Source organism: Pollachius pollachius (genome assembly GCF_949987615.1).
Source record: "Pollachius pollachius genome assembly, chromosome: 3".
In the NCBI taxonomy this organism is placed as follows: domain Eukaryota; kingdom Metazoa; phylum Chordata; class Actinopteri; order Gadiformes; family Gadidae; genus Pollachius; species Pollachius pollachius.
The window spans coordinates 11847579-11859660 of record NC_136936.1 but is presented as its reverse complement, the minus strand read 5'-3'; the positions used below and the strand labels follow the sequence as shown (position 1 = coordinate 11859660).

Below are 12082 nucleotides of genomic sequence, written 5' to 3'. Positions count from 1 at the left end.
CCAGCGGCGGTCCTGTCGCTGAGGTCTGGTCTGTGGTGTGCAGTGGAAACTCATCTGTTTTCCTACAACCAGCTCCACTTCAGCTATGCTTGTCAGAACCATTTATCTCCCCGGCGAACTGACACGGATATTTCTTATATCCCTTTCTTATCGCTGTCGCTTATTTTCTGTGGCAGAAGAACGGCAAGGTGGAATCAAGTGGATTATTCTTTTTAGGGTTTGATTGATTTATTTAACCGTCATTTTTTAAATGTTTGTTTTAATTATTTTTTTCAGGCGTCTGATCACCTTGAACAAGTGTGCCTCTATGAAACTTGATGTTAATCTCCCAAGGAAAAAGGTAAGAGTCAACAGTTTGCTCTTTTCAGCGGCCACACAACATACCAACAATATACTTAAATTAATAATAACAACAACACATTTTTCTATCAAATTTACGGGTCAGCAACGGGTGACACAGGCGTTTATCTCAGTTTGTCTTCTGGTCTTCTTGAATCTGGCTTCCATTGTGTTGCTAATAATGTTCTTGACATTTATGTTATTGTAGTACAATGCTCATATTGTACTTATATTGTAATTATTTTAAGATAAAATAAGTTATGATAATTTATATAAACCAGATGTCAAATGTGAATGGCACGGGAGAATGTGCAGTGCAGCATTAAAGTGAAAAAAAGAATATATATAATTAATAGACTAGAATTACAGAAAACAAAGTAAATAAAAAAAGTCTATATAAAACTGTCTATGTATAAAACCTAACAAACTCCTTTGGTCCTCGTACAAATATTTTATCATTCATAGGATTATCCTGAGCTTGCCAAGTACTTTAAACCTTTTTTTCTGTTGTGGAAAATACAGATAATATCCCTGAATCCTGTCCAGCCACATTCTGTGCTACCTGAGAGTGTAGCATTGTGTCCATAGTCCCTGAAATATACACTGCTATATATCAAGATCTTTGTTGGGTCTATCTGGCTGGAAACTATGTATGGGATTCAGGTGTCTGGGATTATATCACCGCAGTAAAGTAAGGGGTTAATCTCAGCGTTTAAATGCAGAACAGACTCATCCCCAGGCTATAGTCGTAGCTTGTGTGATGTAACGCAGGTTGAATCTCAGCACATTCCAATTCACCCACACCTTGCAAACATCAGCATCAAAAGCGACATACGGCAATAAAACCCAAAGCACAAACCCAAATTTGAAGGATTAATGCATAAATAAAAGGAACAAAGGGAATATAACTTTAAATGACTGCTGAACCTGACCGAATGTGATGATAAAGCTAAACCCGACCAAATGTGATGATAAAAATGTCAAACATAAATTAAACATAGATGAGGACAATGGTAAAAGGTTTTTAGCAATTTTCTGCTGTAACACCTGAATTTTCCTCCCTGGTTAATGGCATGTTACTCTGTCTTGTAAATTCTTACTTGTCTGATATGCGATGGAGCTGGTCTAATTCTTCTTCGGTGGTGTCTCCCAGAGTGAAGATTCTGACGAGGAGGACGTGTTCGCCATCAGCGATCGATGGACCTTTGAGTGGACCAGCCGCAGGTGGTCCCGCCTTCAGGACATAGACGGTTTCCTCTGCAACCAGGGGGAGGGGCTTCCCAACGGCGGGGGCGGGGCTCCCCTGAAGGCGGCCACCAGCAGCGAGAGCGTTCTGACCGACCTTAGCGAACCCGAGGTGTCGTCGCTGCACAGCGAGAGCAGCGGCGGCAGCGCCCCGCGCGGCGGGCCCAGCACCGAGGACTCGGACGGCTCCAACCAGACCGGCTCCGACTCGGCCGCCATGCCGGACCCCACCTCCGTCGGCCTGTCCCACATCTCCGGGGACGGCACCGGCTACGGCTCTCTGCCCCGGAGGCACGCCCGGCTGGGACGCACGCGCGCTAAAGACTTCCTGAAGCGCATGGAGACCCTGCGGTGCCGGGGGGCTCTGACCGGCAGCCGCAAAACGCCGTCGATAGGCGCCCCCGTTCTGCAGGACCACCCGCCGGGGCTGAAGAGCGTCCGATGCGTGGAGATCGTCAACGGGGAGATATTTCCCCCGCCGCCGCCGCCACCGCCTTCGGGGGTCCGGACGGCGACCTCACAGACAACCAGCGAGGGCAGCAGCTGCACCTCCAGCGGCAGCGCGGGCAGCACCCCCAGCCTGAAGGAGCGCAAGGCCACGCGAGCGGACCACAAGCGCAGCGGCATGTACCTGGAGGACCTGGACATCTTCTCGGCCGGCCAGGTGAAGAGGGTCGCCGAGCAGAACCGCCGCAACGAGTTCTGCTCCCACGAGGACCTGGTGGTCCACATCCCCAAGGACCACAAGCCCGGGACCTTCCCCAAAGCCCTGTCCATAGAGAGCCTATCGCCCACCATCAGCGCCACCGTGATCCCCAACGGCAAAGGGACCCCGCCGAACTGGCCCCAGGCGGGCGTACGCCTTGTCTCCCCGGCGGCGCCCGCCCCCGGCGCCAAGGAGCCGCGGCCCATGACGCAGTGCTGCTCCCGGGGCAGCCGCATCAGCGTGTACGACAACGTGCCCGGGTCCCATCTGTACGCCAGCACCGGAGACCTGATCGACATGGAGAAGGAGGACCTCTTCCCCCACCTGGACGACATCCTGCTCCACGTCAACGGCCTGCAGCAGATCGTGGACCGCTGGTCCCAGAACGTGCTCCCCGCGGGCGAGGTGAAGGGCCAGGGCGTCAGGGGAGGGGAGGCCGGCTCGGGGCTCCAGTCTTCCGGTCGGATCACTCTGGACTTTGAGGGGAACGCGGCGACGGAGGGCCAGCGTACGCCCAGCAACGGAGAGCGGGACCAGGTGTCGCTGGCGGAGCTGGAGGGGACCCAGGTCAGGGAGAGGAGGGACTCCGGGGTCGGGGCGTCGCTGACCAGACCCAAACGGTAAGCGCCACACGCTGGATCGAGAAAATGATGCTGAAGAGTGACAGGTAGACACCTAATACAATTCAATACATCAGCAACCGATACAATGGCTGCTGATGTATGTTGGCACAGTTTCTGTTTAAGAATGATCACTTAATGAATGAAGAGTCAAATCACTTTACACAATCGGTCAATCAGAAAGAGCTGTTGAGTGTTTCACAAGAGAAGAGATTATGCTGTACCTTGATTTGAATGTTGAACCTGCAAATGTCGCTCTAATATTCCCTTGTGTGTTATAGTTTCTCTCTTTTGTTCCCTCCCTGTAGGTTACGATGGCCAAGCTTCCAGATAGCCAATCGGCTCAGCCTCTCGGTGGCATCCCTGCAGATCACCAACCAATCAGCAGGCCAGCTGAGTCTGCTGCAGAAGTTCTCTCTGCTCCGCCTGACGGCCACCATGGAGAAATACTCAATGTCCAACCGCCACGGCTGGACCTGGTGAGGCACCGGGCACATCACCTCACCTTTCAGCCAATCAGAAATAGTCAGGGGAATTCATTTGTTTTGTCCTGAAGCTGAAAAACAGGTTCTCATCTCAATGACAGTGCCCTAGCTGCTTAAAAATATGTTAATACAAACAAATGGTTAATAATTCAAAAAAAGAATAACAGTTAGTCCCCCCCAGACCAAGAGGGCTAAAAGGAACGCAGTTTTTGCCCAATGGACTTATAAATCAAGCATTAACAAAGATGAAGTAACCTTTAGCTATTAGAAAAAGGACTAGAAAGATACATTCGATTAAATCGATTAGTGATAAGTAAAAGCGTAAGTAACTTCGATAATTGGATAATTTATTGTCCCCTTTGGGAAATTGTTCTCAGTGAATAGACAGATACACATTGCGTATCTGTCTAAAACAGATGTGTTTTACCAGAGACGTTGAGGTGTTTTTTTAACACAGGTATGTCAAAGCAGCCTACTTATTCTGTGTCCAGACTGTTAATGACTTGGTTTGTGTGCTGGGCTGCTTCCTCACAGGTCCGTACCAAAGTTCATGAAGCGGATGAAGGTACCGGACTACAAGGACAAGAACGTGTTTGGAGTTCCCCTCATCGTGCACGTGCAGCGGTCGGGTCAGCCGCTGCCCCTCAGCCTGCAGCAGGCCCTGCGGTACCTGAGGAGCCAGTGTCTCGACCAGGTCAGTGCCTCTGTACAGCCCTGGGAGGGGACAGCCCTGACCTGCACCAAACAATGTATTTTTCTGCCTGGAAGACACATTCAAATCTACTTCTATAAGAGCATTTTATAATCTGAGGAGTCTTTTTATTATCTAAATTATTGTTTTCAAATTACCCCATACTAACCAGCATTCCCTGGTAGGGGTCTTCCCTGACACATACCACATTAAAACAGTTGTTTTAGTATCGGCTTTTAGGACTAAAAGACATCTAATGTATTGCTTGGAGTGGCAAACGAACCGTCTTACTGTACATAGCCAGTATGCTAATAGATTGTGTTGAGTTAGTCAGTTTGTCGTCATGCACCAGTTTAACAAGGATGATTCTACCGTCAAGTTCAGTCATTCTGTGTCACGTGTCAAAACCAACAGGCGTGCGTAAGTAACCTTGTGATCCCCAGACCCACAGCGGGCTAGCTCCTCCCGCTAACCTGCTCGGTTTTTTTTTTTTTAGGTGGGCTTGTTTCGTAAGTCGGGGGTGAAGTCTCGGATCCAGGCTCTGCGGCAGATGACTGAAAACTCCCCGGACAACGTCAACTACCAGGACCAGTCGGCCTACGACGTGGCCGACATGGTCAAGCAGTTCTTCAGAGACCTCCCGGAGCCGCTGCTGACCAGCAAGCTGGGAGAGACCTTCCTCCATATCTACCAGTGTGAGTGCCCGGGGGGAGCCGGCTTCCCCTCCACCCTTAAGTCGTTAGATTATTGTCAGGATTGTGAAACATGTGGACAAAGTGCAATCAAACACTGACCCCGGCTCGCAATCTTTGTGTTGCCCAACCAGCATTGCTCATGCTCAGTAGACCTAGTCTAGACTTCAGTCATTATGTCACAAGAAGCAGATGCTTTTATTTGTTTATTTTTTTTCATACATGTATTTCATAAGGGTTCGGGCTTCTTGCTCAAGGATGCCTACAGGTCGACGGTGGACCTTGGGGTTTGAACACAGAACCTTTCATCTGTAACTAGCTATCCCCCAGTGTGGTTATTGTTTTCCTGTGTAGTGTGAGACAGTCCGGCTTTAACTGTCTTCCCCCATGTGTGTCCTCCCAGATGTCTCCAAGGACCAGCGGCTACAGGCCGTCCAGGCGGCCATCATGCTGATGTCGGATGAGAACCGCGAGGTGCTGCAGACGCTGCTCTGCTTCCTCAGCGATGTCACTTCCTCTGTGGAGGAGAACCAGATGACCCCCATGAACATCGCCGTGTGCCTTGCCCCCTCCCTCTTCCACCTCAACCTCCTGAAGAAGGACAACCTCTCCCCCCGGTGAGATAAAGCCCCCTAACCTAACCCCCTGTCAGACCCCCCTAACATCCCAGTAGTGCTTCATCCTGCCGGGGCGGAGACAGACACCTCCCAAGCCTCTTTCATCCTCCTCTCAGCTCCATCTCTTCCACTTATCCCTGCTCTGTTTGTGAGCGACCCAGAGGTATAGCGTGTGTATATCGCACTAGAACCTCCTTGCTCTTGAAGGCAATCACCCAACCAGCCAGTCAACCCCCTGTTAAAACCCACCTTCATAATGATGCCCACCTTCGTTCCACCAAGCGGACATATAAACCGCGCTGCTGAGTCACATCGGCCCGAGGCGCCTTTGTGTGTTTGAGGTTTAAGGGGGACGTGTTTTCACAGACCTGGTTCTGAAGAGCGCCAGGACTTTATGAGGCCGAGCTGGATCTGGCCAGAGCCAGCTCGGCTGATGGACCATGTTGTGATGGTTTTTGGAAGCATCAAAGCCCTGCCCTGCTGTGAGCTGGGGGCTTGGGGACAGGATATGGGGTGTTCAGGCAGGCGACAGAGGCTACTTTAATAACGGCAGTCTGCTGTCCTGTTTATGAGCTCAACCTTAACGCAGACGCTTTTCTGGGGCTAGCGTTGTTCAGGTCTTGTTTGTTTATTCTCTTATGTGTTTTCGAGGATGTTCTTTCAGGCTGTAACTGGGATTAAGGACAACCTGTAACTGGGGTAAAGGACGTACTTTAGCTTTGATGAAGGACAGACTAACAGTGATAAAGGACATGACTGCCACTGTGATAAAGGAGAGACTGTAGCTGTTATGAACTGTTTTATTTTGTGCGCAGTCATTCTGTCTTTGGTTATCTTCAACGAGACAAAAATCGAAATGGATGTTAATCAATACAATGAGAAGATAAAAAATATTGATCCATTGACTTTCAAATGTTTTGAGATGCTATGGTTGGGTTTAGCTTGCCACATCTTCAGCTGAACCTAACCCGGTGACCTTAGTGGTCATGGAAACTAGCGAAAAGGAGTATATTAATAACGACCGTAACCTGGTTACTCTGCGTCACTGGGTCAGGCTGTGCTTGTAAACGTGTTGGTTGATGAAGCAACATGTAGGTGAAGGTTGGCCTGCTTGTCTCCAGGGCCTTGCAGAAGAAGTATGCCACGGGCCGACCGGACCAGAAGGACCTGGACGAGAACCTGGCGGCGACACAGGGCCTCGCTCACATGATCACGGAGTGCAACCGTCTGTTCGAGGTACCGCCGCACTTACTGTTCATATTAAGTATTTTTATCAAGAGAGGCTTACAGTGAATTCAGAGATAGGCAGATAGAGGTCATGCATGGTCATTTTATCCAAAGTGACTTCACAGAAATTTCTGCTACGGGAAGGTCATTAAGTGGCAGGCTGAAAATATACAGAAGAGAAACACACCGATATAAGTACGGAAGCTAACGTCTTAGAAAGAGGCATATTGCTGCCCCCTATAGTCCACACTATGAACTCCCTCTCAAAAGGAATCTTTTATCGACTGTGTATTAAGTACATTAAAAGCATACAATTAAAATTTGAGTATTTGTAAAAAGTTCAAGTAGTTTGGAAGCAGCTGGACATATAGCCGAGTCGCTATGAGAATCAGCTACAGGAAGAGACAACGCTGTCTCTAAAGAGTCCAGGAGGCACACCCTGAGGAGCCCCGAGGTCTCAACCCCCCCCCCCCGTGCGTCCCTGCAGATCCCCCACGAGATGGTCACCCAGTCCCGCAACTCGTACGTGGAGGCGGACCTCCACGCGCCCACCCTCAGCGAGCTGTGCCGGCGGCTGGAGGAGGACGACGGGTCCCTGCCCACCCACATGGAGACGCGGCTGCAGAGCCTGCTCCGGGAGGCCCGCGAGAGGTCCAAGTACTGGGTCTCCTGCAGCAGCTCGGACAACACCGAGCTCTACTACAAGAAGGTAGGGGGGCTTTGGGTTGGTCCCCGGTGGGCAGCATGGGGGCATCGCAGCAGCGCAACGACAGACAAGACGGTAGCAGAACTGAAAAGAGACGTTAAATCAAACCATAGCATAGATAAACGTTTAAAAGCATGCATCGAATTTATCATGTATCTCTTGTTGTTGTATATGTCTAATATGTGTAACACACATATTAGAGAAAATATTATTCTAGAGAAAATATTACTTGTAGCTCACTAACAGTGTTTTTCCTGGATGTAACCTCTCTTTTCACTCTCTCTCTCTCTCTCTCTCTCTGTCTCACCCTCTCTCTCTCTCTCTTTCTCTCTCTCTCTCTCTCTCTCTCTCTCTCTCTCTCTCTCTCTCTCTCTCTCTGTGTCACCCTCTCTCTCTCTCTCTCTCTCTCTCTCTCTCTCTCCCTCTCTCCCTCTCTCTCCCCCCCTCTCTCGCTGCAGGTGGGTGATGGGAACCCGCTGCGTCGCTGGCGGGTGTCGGTGGAGGTGGAGGCCCCGCCCTCGGTGGTGCTGAACCGCGTGCTGCGGGAGCGCCACCTGTGGGACGTGGACCTCCTTCAGTGGAAGGTGACAGAGATGCCGGACAGACAGACGGAGGTGTTCCAGTACGTCCTCAACCGCATGCCCCCCCACCCCAGCCGGGACTTTGTGGTGATCAGGTGAGATATACCTCTTTCTCTCCTCTCTTTGTTATACTTCTGCTTTGATCATCATGAGTATTTCTCTTATACATTTTATTTTTATATTGCATTGTTGAAGGAGCCTGAGACTCAAGAACCGCTGTAATTGTTGTGCATATGACAAATCTTGAATCTTGAATTTAATCTTGAATACATGAGCTCAGGTGTTTAGGACAATATGTGGATGGGCTATTAGGAACCACAACAGTGTGTTGTACACCAGCTCACCTTAAAGGGGTGATAGTATGCCACCAGGTGTGAGTTTGATTAGCCATAACAAGCCGTCTGCCATTTTCAGAGGAAAAGGGTCGATTTTCAAACGTTTTGTAATTCCACACCTTGAAGCATATTACCCCCTTTCATTTGTTATTAATCACATCAGTAAAATTTGTATGTAGAATAGAAATGCTGAATGCAGAATGTAGAATGTGTATGCATAATATCGATCTAACACATGCCTAAACATGGTTGATGCCTGGCTGTGATTCTATTGGTTCTAACGATGAATGTGTCTCTTCTGTGTGTGTGTGTGTGTGTGTGTGTGTGTGTGTGTTGTGCGTGTCTCTGTCAGGTCATGGAGGACGGACCTCCCTAAAGGAGCGTGTTCGCTGGTGTCAGCGTCGGTGGAACGAGAGGACAGCCCCCTGTTGGGAGGGGTGAGGGCGGTGGTGCTGGAGTCCAGCTACCTGCTGGAGCCCTGTGGCTCCGGGAAGTCCAGACTCACACACATCTGCAGGGTGGACCTCAAGTAGGTGGCGCTGTGACGCTCTGTATCATGAGTGTTGGTTTAGTCACCCAATGACCAGGGACTGACCCTCTAGGCCAGGGGTCCCCAAACGTCGTATAGGCCGTGACCCACCTGTGGAGTTACTTTTGGCCCCGGACCCACCGAATGATATTTAGTGCAATAATATACGGAAAATACCTTCATTACCTTGCAACAGAAGTAACAAGATTATAATTTCTCAATGGCCTTCTTCAATATGTAGTGTTCCCCATCTTCAAGCGTGTATAAGTTAATTTAATTATTTTTTGATTGTGGTCGTACCAAGACCCACTTGGTCCAATGCTGCGAACCCGTGTTAAGGACAGCTGCGGGTCTGTCCTTGGTCATGGGTTTATGAAACGTCTAGAGTGTTCAGCCTTGGGACAGATTAAACATTCATTCATTCTTTCTGTGCTCCACTTGGTCCTCGAGGGTTCACGGTTCCTTGGCCGTGACATATTAGAACTAAAATGAAAAGGCTGCTGCCCTTTCTGTTGAGAGGGGTTTTCCCTCTTGTCTGTCTCCACACTCCCCTATCTCCAAACCCCCTATCTCTGTAATGTGATTCCACTTGGTATCCACTCTAGCTCTAGTGTTTGTCATACCGCCAGTTAGGTCAAGGTCAGATAAGGTTTTCTGGTCTGAACGTGCGCACGTGTAGCAAGGCAGGGCCAGCTGTCCTTTTAAGACCGAAAAAATGTGAATTATCAATTGAATACACGTATTAATAGGTCATTCCTTTGAGGTCGGGCTTACGTCGTACCGTGGTTCTGTTTCAGAGGGAGGACCCCTGACTGGTACAACAAGGTGTTTGGTCACATCTGTGCCGCTGAAGTCGCACGCATCCGCAACTCCTTCCATCCAATCATCGCCGACGGACCCGAGACCAAGATCTGAGCTCCGTCCTATCACCCATTAGCCCCAGCTTTGTTCAGACCCCAAAAGGATTCTGGATCGGAGGGAACCAGACGTCGGACCGAGTCCGCACTAAAGCACAGTCTGTTAGTCGTTTGTTAGTCTAGTCGTTTGTTTGTTGTTGTTTGTTTTGGCCGACCCACCAGAGAGAACTTTTCTGGACTGCATGGACTAAGGAGGTTGACTTGTCGGGGCTTGACCACACAACCCAAAGGGAAAATAAATGAATCCTGCCATCGTCTCCAGACCTAGCACCGTTCATATGTTCATTCATATGTTCTTGTTGATGATGCTGTGTAATATAATTATAATTGTCATTAATAATATTATTGATGCTGTAATCTACAATGTCTAGGACATCTAGAATCTGAAAGGCTTCTGGGAAGCGTATGTATTTTTAGTAATTTCTAATGTATGCCATACTTAATAATGTGTCAAAGATTGTATATGTGTGAATAAGATGTACATGCAAACAAAATGTGTATATATATTATAATATGTGAAAGGGTTAATATGGCAATCATAATTTCCTATATATTGATTGTTGTGTTGTCTCTGCCTTTCTGTAATATGTATTGGTACGAACTGTATGATGTTTATACTGCAGTATTGCTGTTTGGAATGTCCGTAATTTTATTCAACTAAGACCTCTTTTTATGGTTGGGAAAACAATGACATAAGGTTTGATTTGATCATCCCTGCTATAGATTACTTGGCTGTTTTGTCAAGTACCAGAGCATTTTTTTAAATAAATGTTTTAAAAAGTTTAATTCTGTTAATGTTGCGTTGAGCATGCCATCTAGAGGCAGATAAGTGTAATTACAAAACGTTTTTTGTCTTGAAGGGAAATATTGATTTGTTTAAGAAAGATTGGAAACAGAAATACAAGTTTTGATTCATGGAGGCCTACACTACGGTGTTCAATTTGAGATCGAGAAGCTCGTTTGGAAATATGTTCCAAGCACATTTAACACCTATTGCCCTGGCTATAAAGGCATTGCTTCTTATAACACCTTCCACACATTAAGACACTTTGACAACTATGAGAGGAGAGAAATGAGTCTGTTAAAAGCATAGGACAGGAAGTAGGTCTAGATGACTAGCTTGCCGGTGTGAATCCTGCAATCATCATATTGCAGGATTCATATTATTTGTCTGTTCCTAATGTCATCATCAGTGTCCATTTAACTATCTATTCTCTATCTCCTCATCTCTCTCTCTCTCTCTCTCTCTCTCTCTCTCTCTCTCTCTCTCATTTAATATACTTAACAAATTAATATAAAAATATATATATATGTAAAATATAGTAGACTGCTATTTGTCATAATTAAAACAATTACACTAATTATTATAGACCGAATGGACGTGGAGCACGTTCTCGGTCGGTCGGCAGGGGGCGCCAGGTGACGCTGAAATTCTACTAATGATTATACATTTAAAAAAAACACGCGCACACCTCGAGCCACGCGCAGCTCGGTGGGCACCGCGCGTGGCGTCTGTCCGTTCCGTTTACCGGCGGAGGAGCGCGAGAAACCGCAGAAACCCCCCTCCCTCCCTCGTGCTGCACTGTTGACACGCTGGTGTCGGTGTTTCCACAGCTCGCGTGCGTGCTGTGCGGTAAATAGTGATTGACTGGTTAGTTGATTGAACAGTGTGCTGTTTTAACCGGTTTTTGGATTTAAATTTTCTCATCGATCTACTGGTGCTGTTGTCCAGTGAAGTCCAACCGACTTAATCTCCTCCAGAGACTCCGGAGACGCGGATAACGTCCACCACCGTGACTACCGGGGGGACCATGCCGGGCTCGGTGTCTCTCCCTGCCCGCCAGACCGCTCGGGGTCCCGGGGAAGATGAGCGAAGGACGTCTGCCTGCGGACCGCAGGTAGTTCTGCCGGTCGGGATGATCGATCCGTCAGTGCCGATCCGCAATATCCAGATGAAATTCGCCGTGCTGGACGGCTTGGTTCAGGTCGGACAGGTCAGCGACCGGGACATCGTGGAGACGGTGTTGAATCTTGTAAGGATGTTTTTTGAGTTTTATTTGACAAGAATGCACAGAATTATTTTATTCATATTTTTGGTCACAGCATTGGATCTCTGTGTGTGTGTGTGTGTGTGTGTGTGTGTGTGTGTGTGTGTGTGTGTGTGTGTGTGTGTGTGTGTGTGTGTGTGTGTGTGTGTGTGTAGGCCACTTTGTTTAGAGTTCAAATTGCCAGCTATGGTCAGTGTTCATAAGTTGGTGTGTACAGGTAATGCAGTGCGTGTTGCACTGATGAGGGGCCCCTGCTGTGAACTGAACGAGCGGCCCCTTTATGACTACTGTGTGTGATGCGAATAAGATGCTGATGATCGCAACCTTATCGGAGTAGATCAGTA

The 12082-nt window shown here is 48.3% G+C and overlaps 1 protein-coding gene across 3 annotated transcripts in view; it reads left to right on the top strand.

The window, feature by feature from the left end:
• Nucleotides 1-10346, top strand: part of stard13b (StAR related lipid transfer domain containing 13b) — a gene marked incomplete at its 5' end in the record, with an annotated part of 57457 nt that extends 47111 nt beyond the window's left edge. For all 3 annotated transcript variants that reach the window (XM_079731294.1, XM_079731296.1, XM_079731295.1), the window contains 11 exons: nt 277-340; nt 1493-2910; nt 3219-3389; nt 3930-4089; nt 4583-4781; nt 5182-5395; nt 6517-6631; nt 7110-7331; nt 7787-8004; nt 8597-8773; nt 9571-10346. In XM_079731294.1, the coding sequence (XP_079587420.1) occupies nt 277-340; nt 1493-2910; nt 3219-3389; nt 3930-4089; nt 4583-4781; nt 5182-5395; nt 6517-6631; nt 7110-7331; nt 7787-8004; nt 8597-8773; nt 9571-9688 (3076 nt within the window). In that variant the 3' untranslated portion in view covers nt 9689-10346. The remainder of the gene's footprint in view (nt 1-276; nt 341-1492; nt 2911-3218; nt 3390-3929; nt 4090-4582; nt 4782-5181; nt 5396-6516; nt 6632-7109; nt 7332-7786; nt 8005-8596; nt 8774-9570) is intronic.
• Nucleotides 10347-12082: the final 1736 nt, after the last annotated feature.